Source organism: Galeopterus variegatus, unplaced genomic scaffold (genome assembly GCF_000696425.1).
Source record: "Galeopterus variegatus unplaced genomic scaffold, G_variegatus-3.0.2 Scaffold241, whole genome shotgun sequence".
Taxonomy (NCBI): domain Eukaryota; kingdom Metazoa; phylum Chordata; class Mammalia; order Dermoptera; family Cynocephalidae; genus Galeopterus; species Galeopterus variegatus.
This window is the reverse complement of record NW_007726352.1, coordinates 216,979-240,144: the sequence shown is the minus strand read 5'-3', so window position 1 is coordinate 240,144 and position 23,166 is coordinate 216,979. Positions and strand designations below refer to the sequence as shown.

General features: G+C 40.0%; 1 protein-coding gene across 1 annotated transcript in view; it reads right to left on the bottom strand.

Moving 5' to 3' along the window:
- The window catches only part of PRR14L (proline rich 14-like), a 58,045-nt gene extending 36,237 nt beyond the window's left edge, over nucleotides 1–21,808 (bottom strand). The window contains exons 1-4 of the mRNA XM_008566417.1: nucleotides 21,730–21,808; nucleotides 19,902–20,025; nucleotides 13,696–14,223; nucleotides 1,731–1,803 (exon numbers count right to left, since the gene is read on the bottom strand). Coding sequence (XP_008564639.1) covers nucleotides 1,731–1,803; nucleotides 13,696–14,172 — 550 coding nt within the window. The 5' untranslated portion in view covers nucleotides 14,173–14,223; nucleotides 19,902–20,025; nucleotides 21,730–21,808. The remainder of the gene's footprint in view (nucleotides 1–1,730; nucleotides 1,804–13,695; nucleotides 14,224–19,901; nucleotides 20,026–21,729) is intronic.
- Nucleotides 21,809–23,166: the final 1,358 nt, after the last annotated feature.

The following is a 23,166-nucleotide window of genomic DNA, read 5'->3' as shown; positions in this document are numbered from 1 at the left end:
CCTTATCTTGACCTTGGCAAAGGGAGCTGAAATGCTGGCCACACTTCAGAAGAGCACATGCACCTGTTTAAATCAAATCCAGGGTGGTGGCACGTACAGCTCATACTCCCAGGGCTCAATACCTTCACAGACCTGCCTTCATAGAACCTTCCTCTCTGCCTTGCTAAGACTGGCTGTGACCTTGGACAGCTGAGCTTGGTTCCCCATGTGTAACATAGGGAATACCTTGGAAGGTTCTTGGAAGACTGAATGAATGTACCACAGTTAGGCGCTGGGTGATTGCCGCTAAAAACTCTAGTTGAGGTGCTGATTTCAAGTTCCTCCATATCAAAAAGAACCTTACACATGGCTTTGGAAGTTAAAAAAAAAATCAAATAATTTATTTTACCAATTTAAGTTATTAAAGAATGGTATTAGGATAGGAAGAAAAGTGCCAGAGAGTAGTTTATCTGAGGATACCTTTCAGAAGAGCTCATCTTATCTATGTCTAATGTGGACAAGCTTTTAAAGTAAAGAGCAGCCAGCTAAGTCTGCAAAGGCAGATTTCCAAGCAGAAAAAAACTCTGGTTCTCCTGTTTAAAAGGCCAGTTGAGCAGTTAAATGAAAAGTGTAGTCCAAAGCACAGACAGTAAATTTTGTGTTAAGATGTAGGTGAAACTAGACAAAAGACTGCATATAGCAATACTGGAGCCTCACTGAAAAGATCTTAGGGGTGAGGTGGGGGTGGAGCCACTAAATTGCATCCCTAGTAAGCTCCTAAGAACATGGTGAGACTTATGTTCAAAACATTTCTCATCTTCAGAGCAATGTCCTTTAATCTATACTGGACAGTAAAGCCTTTGAGCTACAGAGAAAATCTGCAGCAGCAGGAAGAAGGGTGATAAACTAGGACAAATGTCCTTTTTCGTAAGAATGATTTGTGCTTCCTTTTCTGTCCAGGCTGCCAAGAAGTGGACAGTCAAATCTGATATTATATCACAATAACAAAATTTTCTCTAAAATTTAATGTATTTACTCTATCTCCCTTTTTTAAGGTTCTGATTAGTCTTTATTATTAAACTTAATTGTATTATAAATATACATGTAGTCCTCTCTAAAGTTACCTAAGATTCTTTTTAGCCTGGGGGGTAGGGGAAGGTAGAGAATCTTGGCTCAGCTACTCCCTTTTGGGCCTCAACTGCCTCCTCAATCAATCATTCTAAAACATTATCACAGATGCCTATACACAACTATTGTTTTGAGGGGCAAAATGAGGTAATGGATATAAACCTGCCTTGAAAACTCTGAAGGTGACCTAGGGTTAACATTTTTCTCTCATACCTATACCCAGAGCACAAGAACAGGATGCACTGCCACATGCTGAAGTACCCTGGATGGGTTCCTTCCCTGTTCCAGTTAACCATTCCAAACTGGTAAATATATTTAATTATATAAAATCAAATAAAAGATTTCACATCAGCAATAAGGGTTCAACATACTAGCAATAGGGAGGGACTCATTATAGAAAAAGTAAGTGGGACGCAAATTATTGTCAAAAATAAAGAACTGCTTGATAACACTGTGTTTGTTCAAGTACATTCATGGACAGTATCATGAAATTTCTATAGTTAAGTCCATCTTGCAAGGCAGGGACCTATAACCCTTATATTCTCAATGCAAAATGGAAACTGTGAACTAAAACAGTGTGTGTAGTAAGTGGAAAAATAAAAAGATTTGAGAGAAATAAATACCTTTGTTCCGTAGAAAATCTTCGGGAAGGTCCACGCATAAAAGTTCTTGGCTGGAGTATGTCAGGAGATCCTCCTACAGTAAGAAAATCCAGTGGTCAAGGACGATTCAGAGATACCTGATCTTGTGAATATTAATTATTCTTTGAGAGATTTCTTTATGACTCCAGGAAATTTGCTAGCAGTCACAAGGATTAGGATCTGAAGAAAACCTCAAATTTAAGTAAATATAATCAAGATAAACTACTACTCCAGAATTTGAGCTGAAAAGCCAAGTGTTTCAAGGTCTGGACAACAATAGAGGTTTAAAATGTCAATCTGCAGACTGACAAACAAAGAAAACCCTATAAATGCCTTCTGAATCAAGAAACAAATTGCTGCAATATAATTTTAATTTCACTTGAAAGGAAAATATCAGAAAATCAGGTACATGTCAGTCCTTAACCATTCTAGACACCATAAATTCATTTTCCTTCCAAACTTCTTAGAAGGTTTATTTATTTTTTTCATCCCCCTTTAGATGAGGGGAGAAGGGCAGAAGAGAGCACACAATCAATGATAACCAGTTTCCTCCTACAGAAGAAATTCAGAAAAATGGGAAGGGGCAGTGGCATAATGTGCACATCATGGCTACTGCCTGGGTGCCCCTTTAGGTAAGGGTTCTGTCAGGTTTACTAGCTGCAGACTCTGACCAATCAAAGATGGCTGCTTATACTAAACTCTCCTTCTGGGTTACCTCTATTCCCCTGTCCTAAGGCTTAAAAAGTTTTTTTCACATTGACTTAATTAGTAAGTACAAGATTCTGACATAGTGCTTATCTAAAGCTTTAGATAATTTTTTTCCTTCTTCTTATAAGCACTTAAAAAATTAAAAAAGCAAAAGCCATTTGGGCTCTAAGCAAATTTCTATGGTAGAAACAGAACCCAGGAGGGAGTAATGAAGATATAAGCAATGGCAAATACAGATGGACACAGAGAAAAATAAAACATTATCACTGGAACTGAGAGATAAGAACTAGAATGAAATGTCATACATGAAACAGGACTATTCTTTCATTTCCTATTAAAACTTTTGTGAGGATTACTTTACAGAGCTTGAACGTAAAAACAATTATCTCCCAGATAACTTACATGTACCACTACAATATTTGGCAAAAAATGTATGAATTCTAGCATGAAGTCAGACTGAACTTATTTGTAAATGGGAGAAGAGAAGAGAAAGCTCTTACTTACCACAGAAGGAATGATGGAATTAGAAAATCACCATTTGGCAACCATCACAGTAATAATTATCTCAGGCAAGAATCAATGGATATTAAAACTAGCAGCTAAAAGTTTGAATGAGAAATAGAAATATTTACGTAGTCTCAAAGTATCTCCCCAGAAGATACCTATTAATTACAAAGGGGAAAACAGTAACTTCATGGTGGAGAAACCTGACAGATCCCACCCAAGCCAAGTGCTCAAGGTTCTCCTCTTCAGGTATGAGGCACTCCAACACCATGCACCTCCTGATAGAACATACTGAAAAGAACCAACATCACTTCTGTGATATTTCCACTCCCAAAATGCATACCAGAATTTAATCATGAGGAAACATTAGACAAACCCAAATTGAGGGAAATTTTACAAAATAAATTGCCTGTACTCTCCATGAGTATCAAGGTCATGGGCTAAGGAACTGTTCTAGATTAAAGATGCTAAGAGATATGACAAATTAATATCACAAGTGATTCACATTTTGAGCCAGAAAAGTACAACAAAATACTTTTTCTTTTGCTACAAAAGAAAGTTGTGGGACCACTGGCCAAATTTAAATATCGTCTGTGGATTAGTACTTAGATCAGTGTTAATTTCTTGATTCTGATTAATGTACTGTGGTCATGTAACAGAATGTCCTAGTTTGCTAGGAAATACACATCGAAGTATTTAGACATGATGTCTGCAACCATACTCTCAAATTATTCAGGGAAAAAAAAAAAAAGCAAATGTGGTAAAATATCAATGTGTGGAATCTGCATGACAGGTTACATAGGAATTCTTTATATCAACTTTTCTGTCTCAAGTTATTTCAAAATAAAAGGTTGAGAAAACATTTGTAGTTACATTTGCTCCTTTCTCCAAAATGATACTATTCTACACTTTTCCAGTTCTTAGGCCAATTTTTTTTTTTTTCTTAAAGATGACCGGTAAGGGGATCTTAACCCTTGACTTGGTGTTGTCAGCACCATGCTCACCCAGTGAGCAAACCGGCCATCCCTGACTTGGTGTTGTCAGCACCATGCTCACCCAGTGAGCAAACCGGCCATCCCTGACTTGGTGTTGTCAGCACCATGCTCACCCAGTGAGCAAACCGGCCATCCCTACATGGGATCCGAACCCACGGCCCTGGTGTCATCAGCACCACACTCTCCCAAGTGGGCCACAGGCCAGCCCCTAGGCCAAATGTTTGAGGTGTAAGAATAGATATTATTTAAAATACTTCCAGGTTAATGCTTTATAGAAAAAAAAAAATACTTTAGGGAAAGGCAGAGTGCAGGAGCAAAAGACGAGGGGATGAGGAGCCAGACAGAGCTCTGTTCCAACACCAAGATTCTTATATACTAGCAACATGGTGCTGAAACCAACCTTACAGATGGTCGTAAGAAAAAAATGGAAGCCACTAAAAACACCTACTAGACACCTTGTCAGGACAGGGTGCACCATGAGCAGAAGTTTCTATCCTTCATGAGACCATAGACACCTGTTATCCCTTTCGGCAAAAAAAGTGAATAGGACTGTCACCAACAGGTTCTGGTATGTTGTCTAGAACGATTACCACAAGCTTTTCTGAGGCTACAAGAGCCTGTAAAGTGAAAGCTGAGCTCAGGTTAGTAACATAATGATCCCTTCAGATTCCAAAGGTCTCTGGCAAGCTCGTGCAATTAACCCTTACTGGCTCTGGCCCCTAGAGGGGTTGCTGGGATTTTAGTTCTGCCCCACCTATTGCTCTAAGGCGGTATCCCCAGCTGGAGTCCCCAAAATACCCTGATGGAGTGCCAAGCCCAAAGCTTCAGCCATGTCCCCTTCTCCTTGGTTAGTCAAGGAGAAAAAGCAGCTAGGAGTGAGTCATTCCACTCTTTCCCTGCCTTGCTGACTTCTCTTAAAATGTTCTGAGTTAAGAAAAACAAGTTATCCCTCACAAGAAGGCTGGAGACCATACAAGGTTGGAGTTCTCAAATAAGATCAGGAATTGAATGGATTGGAAAGGAAACTGAGTGTGAGGTTGGGGTCAGATGAGAGGGGAACACCCGACCAAAGTGGTGGGTGACCTCCAAATCAGGTGGGAACACTCCCAGTCTGGGTCCCTGAGTGCGGAAGAGTGGAACAAAACAGCCCAATTGCATATAATGGATATGTAGCATGATAATCTTTTATAACCCTCCCCCCCCAACCACTCAAAGTCAGTCAGTCATGTAATAAACACTTGCAGAAATTTATCATATACAATTGTCTTTTCCTACAGTATTTTTATCAGTTAGATACTCTAATTTGCAGGATTCCTAGAGGTAAAAGTCCTAAACATTTCTTCCTACCATATAGGTTTAGTTAAATCTTGACATCTGATGTCAATGTACTAACATTTCTTGCACAATCTGTCTTGAATGAATCAACCTTCAGAATATGTTCACATGATCCATTTCAACATCAAGTGATACCAGCCAGCCACAAACAAAACAAAACAAAAAAACACCAAAAAAAACACCATCAAGTGAGATAATTGCTATAGTTTATGGTTTTCAATAAACTATACAACATAAGAAATGCCATGTAATAATGCAATTTGTTTTTCAAACTGACAGCAAAGTCTCTGCCTTGTGCACCCAACATGTCATCTACCTGTCCACTGTTTTGGAATCAAAATCAATTTACCACACTTCTCCAAAGTTTTGGCAGATTTTCGTAGGGTCTTGAAAACCATTCTTTTACTTACTATTTATCTGTGGTCTTGTTTCCCATTAAATGTTGGCTGTCTGTCCTGGAAACAATATAATTCTTTGATTCATTCCTACGAGACTAGTTTATAGCAAGAAAAAAACATACATACCTGGAGGCAGATGAATATATATGGAGTTCTTCAGCTTTTATAATCAGGATAGTTTAAAGCTCCTCAGGGCCTGAGGTATCTCTGAGCCTTGAGCCCTGCTTGTAACCAGACCCTACTAAGTTCCTCCAAACTTGAGCTCCCAAGCTGAAGGCAGAGATGGATCAGTAAGGGAAGTACAGCGATGGCCCCATCTACAGATGGGATTGCCTATATACTGAATCATGCAATTACAAGGCCCAAATGTGGAGCAAATGAGATACTTCCTGATGTGTAGAAACAGCTGTGATTACTTTCATAGTTAAGAAGACTGTGAAAATGAAAGAAACTTTTGTATCTATAGACAAAATCTCTCAGTTCCTTATACCTGCATATCTAGAAAGGAACAACTGTAAAACAGTAACTTTAAATCATCTTTGCACAGCTTAAGAAGAAATTTTCTTCCACGTGTCAATTCAGAGAAACTGGTGACTTTAAATAAGGCACCAATTATGTTAGATGGGTAAATATTTAAAACATCCCCCCACAATGAATTATCTAAGAACTCTCTCTTAATCATTTCAGCAATTCTCTAATCTAAAATTCAGCAATGTGCTTTGGGTATTCCCTGTCACATATTTTTAACAACATGAGATGAGAATCATGGGCAAACCATCAATGTGGGGACATCAGTGCCCTGGCAGATGCACAGAACAGCTTATGGCCACCAATTTTACTACTAAACCAATGAAGTTCAGATTTTTCACCTTTAAATCACTGAAAATTGAGCTGGCCTCTTAGCTCAATTGGTTAGAGTGTGGTGCTGTAACATCAAGTTCAAAGGTTCGGATCCCCATACTGGCCAGCTGACCTCCCCGTCAAATAAATGAGTACAAATCACTGAAAAATTGAATTCTTTCCTTTGAAAATTTCCTTTTAAACAAACAGCAAACTCCTTCACACTGTTGCAAATTTCCCATAGGATCAAAGACTCTCAGGGTTAGAAGTAGTAAGCTTAATGGGCATGTAGTGCAACAACCTTTCATTGAAGTAAATTCACATAAATGACATAAAATTGTGCCTGTTACGAACACGCCATTAAAAAAGAAGTTTCTCCAATAGCATAACATGCTTCAAATGATTAACACTCATTGTGCTTCCTTATCTGATGTCCCCTCTCCATATGTCTTCAAATATCTGTCAAAAAATGTATACTGGTCCTTCATATGTTACAGCTAAAAGATAGTTCAGAATTATTTCTGTGTCTGTGTTGAGCACAAGTGAAGCATTATATTCTAGAAACAAAGATTTTGCAACACATTCAACCTACGCATCTACCATTATGGAAAAAAAGAAAGCAAAATATATGTTTAGCACTCTACAAGCTAATATCCAAGCACCAAACAACAAGCAAAAAAACCCAAGCATGGTACAGTTTTCAATACTAAATCATCCATGTGAGATATCACCCAGACATCTTTTTATATCTTTGGTGCACAGTTCTTAAATAAGACCAATCTTTTCCACATTCTGGGTGGTAACCTTTGCATGCACTATAGTTTTCAACCTTTCTCCTGCAAGAGTGGAGTTCAGAAGTGAATACATTCTTTTTTTTTTTTTTTTTTGTGACCAGTAAGGGGATCGCAACCCTTGGTGTGGTGTTGCCCGCACCGCGCTCAGCCAGTGAGTGCACCAGCCATCTCTATATAGGATCCGAACCCGCGGCCTCGGCACTCGCAGCGCCGCTGTGCTCCCAGCACCGCACTCTCCCGAGTGAGCCACAGGGTCAGCCCGTGAATACATTCTTTCACAATTTAGTTTGGCTCTTGCAGCTGTCCCTTCCACTGTGCCTGTTCTTCGATACTTCTCTCTCCTTTTTTGCCTTTCTTCTCCCCTTTCCCAAAATACAGTGTTCCTGATCAAAGCACAAAATTATTAGTTACAAGTTTTTTACATCTTTGACATAATCATAAGGCAGGAAAGAATTATTTTTTGCTAGTTTACCTTTTCATGATTGAAATATTTATTTATTTCATGATTGGAATACTTATTTTAACTTTTTAAGCAGATCTTCAAAAAATGTTAAGACCAATCACAAAAGGATAAATACCGTTATGATTCCACTTATTGAGGATACTTAGAGTAGGTGAAATCACAGAGGCAGAAAGTAGAATGGTGGCTGCCAAGAGAGTGGAGAGGTGGATATGGGGAGATACTATTTAATGGGAACAGAGTTTCAGTTTGGGATGATGAAAAAAGTTATGGAGATGGACGGTGGTGATGGTTACACAGCAATGTGAATGTACTTAATACCACTGAACTGTATGCTTAAAAATGGTTAAAACGGTGAGTTTTGTTATGTGTATTTTATCACAATAAAAAAAGCAGGAAAAAAAAGTTAAGACCAACATTTAAAAGTTGCTTCATAAAGTAATCATGTATTTTGTTGTTTTTCTTCTAACAACAAAACCCATAACCTTAAGATTAAGTAAGTAAATAAAATGTATATTTAACAAAACCAGTTTAGGTTTCATTACAGCCCAAGATATAGAAAAGTATAAATCTCTACTTTTAAATACTGGTGCTTTTCACCATGAACTGGGAAACCCACCAAGCAGACTAAATTTTAACAAAATACTTCAGTTCATGCAACAGATAACTTGAAGCCTACGTGGCTGTCTTTTATAATCAGAAAGAAACTCTTATTACTGAACCCATGCTCCCTTGAAACTGCTACCTTTTCTACTTTGATTTTAAGTCTAGAGAGATGGAGGAAGGTGGAGTAAGGAATAATCTATAAGGACTCTTCACCCAAACTGAACCAGTTGCCCACAAAAGGAATACTTGAAGGAAAAGAACTCTGTGGAATGATGCTAAAGATAGATCAAAGATTATCTGAAAAATCACAGAATCTTTGGACAGAAAAGAAGTCCTCTGAAGTTGGTTATCCGAACTAAAATCCCCTTTGCTACATTCCTGAAATATAGTCACTTGGCCTCTTCATAAACATGACTTCTCCCAGCAACCTGCTCCATTTCTAGACTGGCCTACCTGTTAAAAACTACCTCTGATATTGAGTTAAATTCTGTCTGCCTCTACCAAGAAGAGTTTTTATTATTATTATTATTATTATATTTTTTAATTTTAGATGTCTTTAAACACCTAATTTAGAAGTGATTTCAGATATACAAAAATTTTGCAAATATTCTTTAAAAAATTCCCCGTATAGCCTTCATCCAGGCTTCCCCTTTTAACATCTTACACAACCACAGCACAATTATCAATACCAGTAAATTAATACTAATATAATATCAACTACAGACCTTATTCAAATCTCATCAAGGGCCCAATAACATCCTTTTTCTGGAACAGGATCCAATCCTGGCTCCTTAAAACTGGTATGAGAGTTCTTTAGGTATTAATTTTTCATGACCTTGACATTTTTTGAGAGAATGTTCCTCAGTTTGGCTTTGTCTGATGTTTCCTTGTGATTAGATTCTAGATATGTATTTTGGGGGCAAAATACCAAAGAAGTGATGCTGGTTCCTCTCAACATGTTCTATCAGGAGGCACATGGTGTTGGGATGTCTCATTCCTGGAGAGGCAAACTTAATCATTTGGTTCAGCCAGGGTCTGCCAGGTTTCTCCACGGTAAAGTTACTATTTCCTCCCTTGAAATTAATAGATATCTTCTGGGGAGATACTTTGAGATTATGCAAATATTTCTGTTTCTCATTCAAACTTTTAGCCACTAGTTTGAACATCCATTGATGGTTCTTGCTTGAGATTATTACTGTGATGGTTGCCAAATGGTGATTTTCTATTTACATCACTCCCTATATATTTATTAATTGGGATTTTATAAGACCTCTCTTTCCTCAATATATATTTGTTTTATATCAGTATGGACTCATGGATATTTGTTTATTTTACAGGTTATAATTCATCAGTATGACTTATTTTAAGCTCAACTCAACCCAGATTTGGCCATTGGGAGTCCCTGCAAGTTGGCCCCTGTGTACTTTTGATATGTCCCCATAATTTTCTGAGCATTTCACCACAAATCATTCCAGACCCACCTTGTTTTTTCCTCTCTTGCCCTGGAACAGCCATTTCTCCAAGGAGTCTAGGCTCCTTTTATTGGAAGATGAGTAGAAACCAAGACCGGGGTACTAGATGTGCTCACTGCTATGAGGTGTCTGTCACTGCTTCTAGACCCCATCTCACACACCCACATTAACATATTTCTATATCTATCTGTATATATTAATAACTCTAAGCTCATACTGGTAACTAATTTAATTTGACACCACACAGTTCACCGTAGCCTCCCCTCTCTGTCCTTATAATTTCCTTCTCTAAGAGAGAGAAAGCTGGCTCTCATTATCCACAATATATTTACTTATTTGCTCAAACCTAGAATACACATAACTACTTTGCTTAAGAATTGCTAAGGAGCTGGCTGGTTAGGTCAGTTGGTTAGAGCATGGGGTTATAACACCAAGGTCAAGGGTTCGGATCCCTGTACTGGCCAGGTGCAAAAAAAAAAAAAAGGAATTGCTAAGTCAATTGCCCCTGTGAAAAACAAATTCACTAAATTTTTTTGTTCTTCTTTGGCATTAGTTTTAAGAGTATATAGTCAAAATACTGTTTCCTCAAGTTACTTGGACTACCCACCTCCCATGTAATTTTGTTATTTGTAATAGTTAGATTCATTTGTTACAGTTTGTATTTAACTTTGGGATCCCCCCCTTTACATCCTAGTTGTCTAATTAGTTATTTAAGTTATTCAAGTATCTAATACCTAATAAGTTATTCAAGTATCAAGTCAGAACTATACAAAAAGATGCATTTACAGAAGCATCACTTTCTCCCATCCCTTCTATCTCATTCCCATTCCCCATTTCCCCCATTCTTTCCACCCTGCTCCAAAGTAATCAAACTCTGTAGAGTCTAGTTTATCCTTACTGTGTGTACATTTGTGTGGGTTTTATACAAATGAGGGGACACTTGTATACATGCTTATTTCCCCTTTTTTCTTGCATGAAAGGTAGGACACTATAGATATTCATTTGCATTCTACTTTTTTCAGTAATGGTATAACCTAGTTTGCAGAAAAAGGTCAACATACCAGGCTTGACTGCTATCCTCAGAAAGGCCTGCTTATAAATTTGGCCTTGGCTAGAGTCTGCGAATTAAATTTCAGGAGAGTTTCCACCATTCCCTAAATGATAGCAGTGGTTCACTGTGCCTAAAAAACAATGTGGTTTATGCTGACCATTTGCTTTCCTCTGTGAGTCTAGAATTTTAGTATGTGCCAGGCAGAGGAAGCCCACGTGACCAGACCCCAGTAAAAACCCTGGGCGCCTAATTTCTAACAAGCTTCCATTGTAGACCACACTTCACATGTGTCATCACAATTTGTTCCTGGAATAGGCTAAGTTTGTGTGACCCCACCAGAAGAGGACTCTTAGAAGCTTGCACCTTGTTTCCTCTTGACTTTGCTCTATGCCCCTTTTCCCTTAGCTGATTTTCTCTATATCCTTTCACTATAACAAATGTTAACTGTGAGTACAACAAAATGCTGAGTGCTGTGAGTTCTAGTGAATTACAAAACTTTGAAGCGGTCTTGCGGGTCCCTGACACACCTGGAAATCCATATCAATACATGGAGATCCTCCTCATTCTTTATAGTACTCCCTGTATGGATATACCATACATTATAGTTTATTCAATCTCTCTCCAATAAATGGACATTTAAGTCGTTTCCAATATTTTGCAATTACAAACTGCTACAAAGTTATTTTCATACCATTGAAAAGTGCGTCTTCAGGATAGATTCATTTTTTTTTTTTTTTAAAGATGACCAGTAAGTGGATCTTAACCCTTGATTTGGTGTTGTGAGCACCACGCTCTCCCAAGTGAGCTAACTGGCCATCCCTACATAGGGATCTGAACCCGTGGCCTTGGTGTTATCAGCACAACTCTGCCCCAAGTGAGCCACACAGGCCAGCCCAGGATAGATTCTTAGAAACCAGAGTGCTGGATCAATAGGTCAAGGCATATGTAGTTTTAAGTACTGCCAAATTCTTCTTCAGAAAGGTTATGCTGGTTTACATTCCCACCAGTGATGTATGAAAATAGGTGTGTCTTCATAGCCTTGCTAAACAGATGTGTTGTCATATTTTTTCATTTTCACCAATCTGATAGGTAAAAAGTGGTATCTCAGTTTGTTTAACTTTGCATTTCTCTATATTAGAGTGAGGCTGACCATCTCTTCACATGTTTAAGCAACTCTCTCTCTCTCTCTCACACACACACACACATACATGCACGCACGCACGCACGCACACACACACAAAGAGTGATATAAAGTCTTTTCCCCGTTTTTCTATTGGGTTTTGGTTCTTCATTCATCAATTCAATAGTTCTTTATATATAAGAAATATAAGTCCTTTCTGTGATATATGTTGCCGAATCTTTCCATGAACTTTTTGAAGTCCCCTCCTATACATATATGCATGTATGCTGTATCCATTTTACTTCACATTTAAAAAATTTTTTTATACTTTATATTTTAAGGGTAAGACATCACAGCATAAACTTTGATATCATGTTCAAGTATTACTTACTGCTTCATTCATTTGTAATTACAGTCGATGTATAAAGCCTACAAACAACAATTAATTACCTTGTATCCTGTGTAAAGAAATAATGTATTTATCAGGTGGGAATGGAGCCTAGCCCAGGAAGTCCAGAGAATATGAGTTTATTAGTGGGTCTACAGCAAGGGTCAGCACACTACAACCCACAGGCCAGCCACCTGTGCTTATAAATAAAATTTCGTTGGAATATTTACGTATTGTCTATGCCTGCTTTTATGTTACAATGATAGAGCTGAGTGGTTGCAACAGAAACCATAAGGCCTACAAAGCCTAAAATATTTACTATATTGTCCTTTACAGAAAGTTTGCTGACCACTGGCCTAGGGCACCATCCAGAGGAGAGAATAAGTTTTCTAGTCCACTTGGCAGATATATTCCTTTAGTGATTTGAGCCTATCAGGCTATTATAGCTCTTAACCATTGTTTTCATCTAACTAATCCCTCTTACTTTAATTTCAAACTCACAGACTGAAATTTGATTTCCCATGTAGGCTTGTCTACAGGAAGAAGACATACTGACCACCAGTGTGTGACCATACCTATTAAGTAATGAGTCCACTTCTCACTGTGTATTAAAGAACTGGCTTTCTGATTTACATGTTAGTCTCTCATGAAGCAGGTTAGTATGAGTCAGTCCTTTGGAGACCATCATCTCTGATATACTGAAAGATAAAAGTCAAGTTTCTGGACCTGCAAAGCTAAGGACCAGCTCCTGAAATACAGAGATCCCTCTAGGGTATCCATCATATGAAGCCCTACCTGCGTCAACAGCCTCCCTCAAAGATTTCTCTGTGACACTTCACCCTAATAATGACACTACCAAAACTTAAAGATTGAGTACACATCATTTCTTCGTTTTGTTTTGTTTTTTGGTGGCTGGACAGTAAGAAATCCGAACTCTTGACTTTGGTGTTATAACACCTACACATCATTTCTTAACATCAGATGCAGATGTACCATATGATTTTCACAAAGAGACTCAACATTCCATATACAGTAGCTGCTTCAGACAAGTGACACTTTTTTTTTTTTTTTTTTTTACTAAACACTTCCTCTCTTCAAGTGTCTGATATGACACAAATGTTTTAAAGAAAATTAACATCAAAATCAACATTTTGGAAATATTTCAAGAATAAATCATAAGCTACCTGTCAGCATCTATATTTTAATCATGAGAAGTTTTACTCTGGAAAGCTGTCATTCACACTCAACTCATCTGAATCCTGATTTCCTTTCTTACCTGACTTGGGCAGACCTTTTCTTCAGCAGCTGTGGAATGCTGACATGGGTCTTCCTTTGTTTCCTCACAGGGGTCTCTTATAACTTCCACCTGGTCCCCTTGATCTCTGAAGACCTTCAGTTCCATGCTCTTGGTTTTCTTTTCCCTATCCAAGATCCCGAAAGCCATACAACCTCCTGCTGTGGGGTCCAGTAGCCCACACTGCCCAGGCTCAACCCCATGATCCACGGTCTCCAAGGTTTCTTCACAACAACTTTCTGCATGAGTCCTCTGCAGCTCCAAGGGCAATGCCCTACTCTGACCTATAAGAGAACTTGAGGCTCCAGGTTTTACATCACCTGGAATTATACTTGGCTCAGAGTCAGCATGAAGCTCTTTGGAGACACTTACTGGGAGTTCAGAGTATAATTCCTGTACCACAGCAGACATGGAGGAATCAAGTGGAACTGGCTGAGTCTCTACTCCAGATGACAACATTAGGGCAGATGTAGGTTATGGAGTCAAGTCTTTTACATTGAACAGTTCACCCTGACACAAATCAAAGGAAGGGATAAAAGTTTAAAACCTTGACAGTGTAGAAGAAAGCTGTCTCAGTTCAAACCAGTTCTTTTTATTTTAAGAAAAATAAATTCAACTTCAAATGCCAGTATTATCTGACACCAAACACTTCTCCTTAGTAGACTGTGAATTTATGGATAAAAAAATACTTCAACCTTTAGTAAGTATCTGTCCAATCTCAATTCAAATGCTGCCTTATGAACAATTCTCTATTTAAACATGAAGGGCCAGCAAATGTAGATGAGGGTAAGACATGCCTATACATCCTAGTATAGACCTAACATAAGTTAGAAAATGAAAAAATGGTTTTCCATTTGTTTTCAGGGCATGTACCTTACCCATTTTGTTCACTACTACATCCCCACTGCCTGGAATAGATGCTTGACACATAGTAGGTACTCAGTAAATATTTGTTGAATGAATATACACTGAGGGACTCTGAAGAAATTTGATACATTTTGCCACTTTGAAGGAGGATATGGAGGAAATGGAACTCCACTCCTTTACTGCTTACTAAATATCTGAACTATTCTCTACCCAGGCTAGCACAAGACGATACCAAGCCAGCTCTTTAGCATTTAGCAGAATCTTTCTTGACTTTTATCCCGCATCTTGAGATCTTGAGATTTTTCCAAATGCTTTCACAGTCACCACTCATTCGATTCTCACAACCCTGTGAGCTAATTAGGGCAGCTATCATCTTCCCATTATAGACTGTAACACCACACCTGAAGAGGTTAAAAGTGACCTGCCTAAAATATTACATAGTTACCAGAGAGGAAAAGGGGGTATACCCAGAGGGCTTCTACCATGTTGATGTTTCATTTCTTGCACTGGACAGTGGAAACAGAGGTTATTTGCTAAAATATTTAAGTCTAAGTAGTTCACCATTCTATATTATAAAAGTAGTCAAAACACACACATACTCAGGACCAGCGTATCTTGGCTGGTAACTCTTCTGTTTTAGTCTACCAAATGTGTGCTGTTTCCACAACAAAATCTGCTTTGACCTAACCAAGAAAAAAATTGTTTAACCAAATAAGATACTTCATGCTTTCATTCTTGATGCCTTCTCTAACCCTAAACAAGAGAAAGAAGATGAGTTTTAAAGAAGGCTCCCAAAAAGTAAAAGGATATAAAGTTATACTACCAACTTAAAATACAGAAATTAGACGAAATCAGATTGCTGATCCATGACATTTAACTAACACAAAGGGTTGATTAAAAAAACTGAATATATGGGCCGGCTGATGGCGCACTTGGTAGAGCGCGGCGCTTGGGAGTGTGGCGGCGCTCCCACCGAGGGTTCGGATCCCATATACAGACCGGTCTGCTCACTGGTTGAGCGCGGTGCGGGCGCAACACCGAGGGTTGCGATCCCGTTGCCGGTCGCGGTCACGAAAAAAGACAAAAAGGAAAACAAACAAACAAACAAACAAAAAAAAAAACTGAATACAAAAAACTAGCAAGGAGAGATAAGCTATTGCATACAAGAGCAGAGTGAGAATCAAATGATATTCTTGATGTGAAAGGCTTTCATAAACAATGCAGAGAGAACTGTATCCCTCTTAGCGTTAGAATTTTCTCTTCCATCCTCTAGCTCCTGGCTTTCTGGGGGCACTTAAGATTTTAGGCTATTTGTGAGTGCGTGCGTGTGTGCGTGTGTGCGTGTGTGTGTGTGTGTGGTAAGCAGAGATGAGGTAAAATTGTTCCTTGAGGCCAAAAATAAGTAGGAAATGCTCGATTTTAATCTGGTTCAGATTCCCTTCCTCAACAATATACACAATCCAGTTTTTGGTTGTCATACCACATACAGATTGGAAGAATAGGTGCAAAAATAAGAAAGGATACTGTAAAAGAGCAGATCTGTTGATTGCGATCAGCTCATTGGGCCTCTCTGCCACCTTGTGCCTGGGAGCTCTTCCCCTGCCTACCACTGAGGTATAGGTATTCTCAAAAGTTAATATTGACTCCTCCCTTTTTAGGCTTCACTTTCTTGATGACCTCCACTTTTCCTGTAGTCTCTCTGATATAAGGATGACTCAAAACTGTCCTTTTAAACATGGGGTTACCATATGACACAGCTATTCCACTAGTAGGTATATATGCAAAAAACATGTCCACACAGAAACTTGTACACAAATGTTCTCAGCAGCACTACTCACAATAGCTAAAAAGTGGAAACAACCCAAATATACATCAACCGATGAACGAATAAACAAAATGTGGTATAATCATACAATAAAATATTATTCAGCCATAAAAAGAAATAAATAACTAATGCATGTTACGACATGAACAAACCTTGAAAACATTATGCTAAATGAAAAAAAGACAGTCACCGAAGACCACATGTTATAAGATCCTATTTATATAAAATGTCAAGAATAGGCAAATCTATAGAAACAGAAAGATTAGTGGTTGCTTAAGGGTGGGACTGCTGGAAAAGTAGGGAGTTGCAGCCAATGGACAGAATTTCTTTTTGGGGTAATAAAAATGTTCTAAAATTGATTGTGGTAATGGCTATACAACTCTGTGACTATACCAAAAACCACTGAATTGTACAATTTAAATGGGTGAAATGTATAGTATGTGAATTATATCTTAACAAAGCTGATTTATAAAAAAGGAAACCTGTCCCTGACACCAACCTTTCTCTCAATTTTTTTTTTCCTTTTTGTCTTTTTTCGTGACCGGCAACGGGATCGCAACCCTCGGTGTCGCGCCCGCGCCGCGCTCAACCAGTGAGCGGACCGGTCTCTATATGGGATCTGAACCCTAGGCGGGAGCGCCGCTGCGCTCCCAAGCACCGCACTCTACCGAGTGTGCCACCAGGCCAGCCCTTTCTCTCAATTTCTGATCTACATTTCACTCATAAGGATGGCACTCCCAAAATTTAACATGTCTAAAATAGAACCTGTTTGATCTGATGAATAATTCAGTCTTTTTATTTATTTTATTTACTTATTTATTTTTTGTCCTTTTTGAGACCGGCCGCACCACGCTCAGCCAGTGAGCGCTGTGAGCGCACCGGTCATCCCTATATAGGAACCGAACCCACGGCGGCAGCGCTGCTGCGCTCCCAGCGCCGCACTCTCCCGAGTGCGCCATGGGCTCGGCCCTAATTCAGTCTTTTTATATGCAAACAGCTTTGAGAAACAAAAACCAATAAAAGGCCCTTAGTAAATTTACGTGCTTATTCTCAATCCTGTTGCCTCTCTCAGCAATGGCACTGTCATTATTCTAGAGCTCAGACTTGAATCCCCAGACACTACCATATCTGACCTTCCGTTTCCGGGCCGTTCGACCAGCACTTGTAGCCTATAAACTCAGCTCCTGCAGTGTCTCTAAGAAATCCCACTCCTTTCCCATCCTTACAGTCCTAGTTAAAGATTTCATTCCAAACATTGCTCCATATAGGGTCATGCACAACCACACATTTACTAAACAGATCTTTATCATAAAGAGTCAATACTGATAATCACACAAAACGGGTCAAAATTTTCCTCAGGGAGAACAGTGCTGTTATCTTTTCTATGCCTGCACCTACATGCAAATTGGCATTGGCGAAAACGGAATTTTAAAGCCTCGGTTATCAAAGATAACTGCCAAACTCCATAAGGCTATCATCTCTTGATACTCTCGTTGGGACAGAATTCTAAAAATTTTCAACCTGTGAAACAACTAGGCACATTGGCTGTGGAAGCAAAACAATCACTCCCTCCCCTTCCTCCTAGTCCAATTCTGCATCTCAAATTTCTGAGCAGAATCTGCAGCTGAGTTACCAAGAACAGCTGAACACTGTTCTTGAACAACAGCTGGAACCCTCAGAGATGAAGTGATATTCAGATGCAAGACTAAATAGATTAAAATTATTCTCAGCTCACTAGCTCACTTCACCATCTATCAAAATACTGGTAATGCCACAAGACCAGAACACAATTTTAAGAAGACATTCAAGTTCTTTAAAACTAAATTTCTGAATTCAATGGAGCAATAAAAAATGATGATGCGGAAATATCTCTCTAAACAGAAAGCTGCCCAGGATATTTTATTAAACTAAACAAACATCAGGACTCTTATTTTGGTAAAATATAATGCACTAGAAAAATGTTTGCAAGAATATAAACCAAATATCAACAATATTACCTTGGGTGATGGGATTACCAATGACTTATCTGTATGATTTTTTTTTTTTTAAAGTGAGTATGTATTACGTTAAAATTTATTCTAACCATTTTTTTCATGCACAGCAATTAAAAACATCTGCTAAGTTTATTATCCCTTTATCAGTATCTTCAACTGTCAGCTCTCTGCCTCAACTATTAAAGTTTTTACATTACATTAAAGTGTTGTATAAACTTGAAGTAAAAGGAAAGAGTAACACATGCTTATAAAATGTAGACAAGGATTTACAGCTTTTTTTTTTTTTTTTTTTTTTTAAAGATGACCGGTAAGGGGATCTTAACCCTTGACTTGGTGTTGTCAGCACCACGCTCAGCCAGCGAGCTAACCGGCCATCCCTATATGGGATCCGAACCCGGGGCCTTGGTGTTATCAGCACCGCACTCTCCCAAGTGAGCCACGGGCCAGCCCAGGATTTACAGCTTAATCCTTACTAATGATTTATAACCAACCTGTTGGGTGAGGACACCAGATAATTATCTAGTTTGAGATATAAGCAAAAAATAAATCAGATTTATGCTGGACTCTTCTCAGCTGCTACTGGCTTGTCATCTTTACCATAACACCAATAAGTATTAGACTTTAGGGAATGGACTCATTCCTGGAAAAAAATTACTAATATTTACAGGGAGTGTGCAGTAAAGTTATTTCAATAAAAGAAGAAATTCTTTTGAGTTGAGAGCAATTATCTCACAGTCTTTCTGTTTCAAATGCAGCAGCTCTGCTATGAGCAGTCTAATTGCTGGTCTCAAAGTTAGTAGGCCAGGGTGCCTATTCTGCCTAGAGTGTGTTAAGTAAAAGTTAAGTGAACTTTCCTGGGATTGTTTTTCACATGTAAAACACACAAGTTAAACAAAATAATCTCAAAGGGTCCTGCCACCCATAAAAATCCCATGACTCTAAATAATAACTCTTCTATTTCTTTCTTTCAGCAAAGCACACCTGCAGACACCAACAATAGTGGTGCAGTGCTCAGACTAATCCTCTCTTCAAGTACTCAGAGGCCTTTGAGGTAATTTAAGAACACTTTACATATAGAAAAGATAGCTTTTCTCTAGTGTGCCTTCAAGTAATGTGGCAGTATTAATTCCTATCCCACCAAATAACAAAAACATGAAAAAATAAAAAACTATCCCTGAAGGATTAAGATTGTAGCTCTCAATTTCATTAGAATACATTTTATGATACTAAAAACCTGACAAACTGACAATTTTTGCTTTAGTCATTCAAACACTCCCCAAAACAAAATTTCTAGAGGTACAAAATTTACAGCAGTAAGAAAAAAAATAGGGGGAAAAAAAAAAAAAAAAAAAAAACCAATCAAACAAAGAAAACAGCAGAGCAGAAAACCATGTGCCCCAGTAATCCCCAGTCTGAAGGTCTCCCCTCCCTTTAATTCCAATGCAAAGGGGCTGTTAATAACACTGGGCGCTGCCATGTTTGTGTCAAGGAACAATACTCACAATAACGATCAGGCCCTCAGAAGTTCACAACACTCCTTTCACCTTGAGAAAGGGGCTTTCTTTTCCAATGATTCAGACACTGTAGTCAATCCCTCCATGAGGGAATTCGGAGAAGGGGCCTCTTCTTGAGGGACAGAGAAAAAAGAGTCTTTTAACAAGATTTCAAGACAAACTGAAAGTGAGGCAGGGAAGTCCATATACTAAACAGTGCCCAGCTCTTCAACATGGTGTGTGTGGGAAATCTCAAAAGCCTCATGCAGTTTCCCTTTTCCTCCCTTTCTTAGTATGCAGAAAAATGATCCCTCTGTCTCCACATGGGGAGTGAAACAGTGAAAATGCTCCTGATTTCTACTGACAAAGACTCCCTGCATAAAAGATTTTCATCTCTTTCAAAGGAAGAGGAGGAAAAAAACCATCTGCGCCACTCTAGACATGCAGAAGGAAATAGTCCTCTCTTCAAAGGTATAGAGTATTATTTTTCTTGGGAGAGCAAGCAAAAGGAATAAGTTGGAATTGCCCTCTTATGAAGGAGGTGGAGGGGGTGTAGATAGAAGGAAGATTTTTTGTCACTAGCACAAGTAGGGGGAGTGGGAGAGGACATCTCTAAACAGTCAGGAAAAAGCGATAACTTCTATGGACAAAGGAAAGGCTGGTTTCTGGCATCCCTCCCTCTTAAAGAGTACAGACCTGTTTCCCAAAGCTAAGTCTTTTTTTCTGATTATTTTCAGTGAGGCCCTCTGTTAATTTGGGCAGTAGATATGGTAGGATCCAAGGAGAGTGGAAGTGTCTTTCTCCGCGGGGGTTGGGGTGGGGGATGTCTTCCTTTACTGTGAGAAAAGTGAGTTGAACACTTGCTATGGGGGTGGGAGGAGACATGCGCAGAAAAAAACTTCTCTGTGCAAGATATTAGTTTTTTGTAAAAAAAAAAAGTTACAGTTACAGCAATAACTTACCAAAAACTTACTAAGTACCAAGCATTTACACAAATCCTCCCTTAGCTCTCATGGAAATTCTACGAAGAGTACCCACATTAGAAATGGGCTCACAGAGACTGAGAGAAGTTAAGCAATTAGTCAGGGTCACGAAGATGTTAAGTGGAAGACACAGGCTTGAAGCCATTACACTCCAAAAGCCATGCTCTTAATTGTGCAAGGGAAAGGAGCTCACCGCACACCAACAGAATTAGGGAAGAGAAGCGAGGCTCCCCCTGTGGGCATGACTGGGGGACGGGGAGAAAGGCTGACTTAAGGTAATATGAATTTTGGGTTTTCTTCTTTGTATCTTGTGGTAAAGGTAAAAAATAAAACAGGGAAGGTAAGTCTATCACAGGGATGGAAGATCCCCTGTGTCACTTTTCGGCAACTTGAACGTCTGGGGTGTGCTGACCAAAGCGGGGGGAAAGGTCTTGTTTATGGGTTATCCTTTATTCTTCATTAGAATAAGTTCAGAATCCCTCTCTCTCACGCTGGGAGTGGGTCTCCCTGTGCTGACAAACGGAGAGCAGAGGAAGAGCGCACGCCCGCGACAAGGGCCTTCCTCCTCCCCGAGAACTTGGGGGTCTCAAGCCATATCGAGGTTAAGCAGAGGCTCTCTCCCACGTCGGAGCTGTAACTCGGAGAAGCCGTTTCTCCCTACCGACGCGGGGCCTGGTCTCCTCCCTCTCCCTGAGTCGTTTCGCCGCCCGCAGCGCAGCCTCCGTTCCTTACCGCTCCCGGATAGGGCGGGGGCCCAGGCTCCCCTTTAGCCAGCACCGCCCAGCGGAGGGTCTCCTCAGGACGGAGTGAGGCAGGGAGGCTACACCGAAGCCTTCCAGCCCGCAGCTTCTTACCCTGAGGGCAGCTCCACGGCCGGCGCTTGCTCAGCCAGCCCAACCGCAGCCCGGTCTCCGCCAACTCTACCTGAGCCTATGGAGACGAGAGAGTCTGGGGGCGCTCATGCCGCAACTGCCTCTTCGTCTCTATGGTTCTCCCCCCCCCTCCCCGCACTTCCTCATCCGGGGCCCGAGACAGCCATGCGGACTCGCCCAAGTCCCACCTCCGCATCGCGCGCGCGCACTCCGAGGAGTGGCTCTTCCCGCATTGGATCTCTCGCCCTCTGCGAGAGCCAGCTTCCCTCAACCCGGTGCCTGCGGCTCGGACTTTTAAAGGGAAACACACTTTTGGCTCTACTGCTGAATCCCGGTGTCCAGTGCCTGTTTCCACCCAGTCCACCATTTTTCTGACCTGGACGTCTGCAGCTCTCGAGGCCTTCCTGCTTCCACTCTGGCAGCTCCAGAGACCTTTTTATAACTGGGATCTGTGTTTTAGGTCACGCCATTCCCCTGTTTCATCTAATCACGTTGACTACTAAATCTAAATGGCACCCCTGCCTCCAGTTGATTACGGAACCTTGTGTTAATTTCTTCATAGCTTTAACACTAGCTGAAACAACCGTGTTTTATCTGTTTATTGCCTCATTTATTATCTGTCCCCTCCCACCCTTGTCTGCTTTGTTCATCACTCTATGCTCAGCACCTAGTGCAGTATCGGGCGCAAAAGTAGACACTCGGGGCCGGCCCGTGGCTCACTCGGGAGAGTGCGGTGCTGATAACACCAAGGCCACGGGGTCGGATCCTATATAGGGATGGCCGGTTTGCTCACTGGTTGAGTGTGGTGCTGACAACACCAAGCCAAGGGTTGAGATCCCCTTACCAGTCATTAAAAAAAAAAAAAAAAAAGGTAGACACTCAGATGTTTGAAGGAAAGAAAAAATGTTTACCCAGGAGGGAATTGAGGAGGTCCAGTGAATAAAATCGACTTACCCCAAATTACATAGCTTTGTGTTAAACACATAGCTGTTGCTTCTTGGAGTTTGTCAACCTGGTAGACTAAGGAGCTGGTTTGGGGGAGATTTTCTTCCCACTCTTCTCATCAAAATATCCTTGTTTCGGGCCGGCCCGTGGCTCACTCGGTAGAGTGCGGTGCTGATAACACCAAGGCCACGGGGTCGGATCCTATATAGGGATGGCCGGTTTGCTCACTGGCTGAGCGTGCTGCTGACAACACCAAGCCAAGGGTTGAGATCCTCTTACCGGTCATCTTTTAAAAAAAAAAAAAAAAAAAAATATCCTTGTTTCATATCCCTATACCGGCCAGCTGCAAAAAAAATCCCCCAAACAAAAAAGTGTTTTATATCTTTATATATATATATATAAAGATATATATATCTTTGAGCCAGTGAACATGCTTTTGGTTGAGAGTGTTTTTTCCAGCTTTAGTTAGAGCTG